Raw genomic sequence first — 1,389 nt, 5'->3', positions numbered from 1 at the left:
CTGGAGTGCAGTGGCTGGATCTCAGCTCACTGCAAGCTCCGCCTCCCGGGTTTACGCCATTCTCCTGCCTCAGCCTCCGAGTAGCTGGGACCACAGGCGCCCGCCACCTCGCCCGGCTAGTTTTTTGTATTTTTTAGTAGAGACGGGGTTTCACCATGTTAGCCAGGATGGTCTCGATCTCCTGACATCGTGATCCGCCCGTCTCGGCCTCCCAAAGTGCTGGGATTACAGGCTTGAGCCACCGCGCCCAGCCTCAAATAGTGTTTCTAAAACATTAGGGTGAACTGAAGCAACCGGAAAACAGCTAATCTAAGAGAAGAGTGAACTCAGTTCACAAAGGAGATGCAGGCCCGCTGGGTGCCAGTGGCCTCCCTCAGTCAGACGGTGACTCATGGGGCCAGAGGCAGAGGAAGTGTGCGTGCCAGGGGCTCCCTCTTTTTAAAAGGGAGGGAGTCTTTTTCATGAGTCTTTCACTTTTCATGAGTCTTTCACTAGACACGCACGTGGTGCGACCCTGGTACAAATGCCCGTCTGGGGTTGCTTCGAGGGGCGGGGCTGCTTTCCCGCTGTCTGCCAGCCTCTGTTTCCACTGTGCTGCTTCCTGGCTGTGGGGGTCAAGTCACAGGGGCCCCGTGGGTCCCACGGTGGCCCCCAGGACCTGGATGATCCGGAACAACAGGGACAGGGCCAGCTCTGGCAGTCTCGGCTCACCTGGACGTAGAGGACGGCACCACTGCGCCCGAAGCAGTTTTTACTGCCGCCGTCTTCTCCACTGAAACCCTGGTACCGCGACAGGACTGACGACAGGGACTTGACTTGCTGGTCAACTAAAGCGAGAACAAGAATCTCAGTCCCTTTGTGTTACGGCAACCACGGCCTATTGCTGACGTCTCTGGGTCCAGTTTAAGAACCTTAAAAATATGTATGGAAGCGAGGAGTGAGGCTGCAGCAGAAGTTACAGAACCAGCAGTGTCATTTTTTTAAAGTGAAATTCTTATTTTCCTTCAAAAAGTGCTATCATTTCTGAAAATGTTTAAATTTCTCATTTTTTAAAGTAGTTATATTCTATGATTTTGTTGTGAATGCTTCATTCCCAGCTCGCTCTGCGCCTGTGCGGAGTGAGTGTGAATAAAACCAGCAGCTGGCAGCAACACTGAGACCCCCGCACAGGCCTCATGCTTTCACGCGACCGGCACGTCAGGTTCCCTGACAGGAAACTCTGGGCTCCTGAAATTAAAAAACAAAACAAGGCCGGGCGCAGTGGCTCACGCCTGTAATCCCAGCACTTTGGGAGGCCGAGACGGGTGGATCACGAGGTCAGGAGATCGAGACCATCCTGATTAACACGGTGAAACCCTGTCTCTACTAAAAATACAAAAATTAGCTGGG

General features: G+C 53.1%; 1 protein-coding gene across 8 annotated transcripts in view; it reads right to left on the bottom strand.

The window, feature by feature from the left end:
* The window catches only part of MTG2 (mitochondrial ribosome associated GTPase 2), a 20,666-nt gene that overhangs the window by 4,692 nt on the left and 14,585 nt on the right, over positions 1-1,389 (bottom strand). For all 8 annotated transcript variants that reach the window (XR_002724688.2, XR_002724689.2, XM_023183190.2 and 5 more), the window contains one exon: positions 712-827. Coding sequence is in view for 6 of the 8 variants with exons in the window: in XM_023183190.2 (XP_023038958.1) it covers positions 712-827 (116 nt within the window). In the remaining 2 variants the exon portion in view is untranslated. The remainder of the gene's footprint in view (positions 1-711; positions 828-1,389) is intronic.

This window comes from Piliocolobus tephrosceles, chromosome 20, assembly GCF_002776525.5.
Source record: "Piliocolobus tephrosceles isolate RC106 chromosome 20, ASM277652v3, whole genome shotgun sequence".
Classification (NCBI taxonomy): Eukaryota; Metazoa; Chordata; class Mammalia; order Primates; family Cercopithecidae; genus Piliocolobus; species Piliocolobus tephrosceles.
The sequence above is the reverse complement of the archived record's forward strand: the minus strand, read 5'-3'. Positions and strand labels throughout refer to the sequence as shown.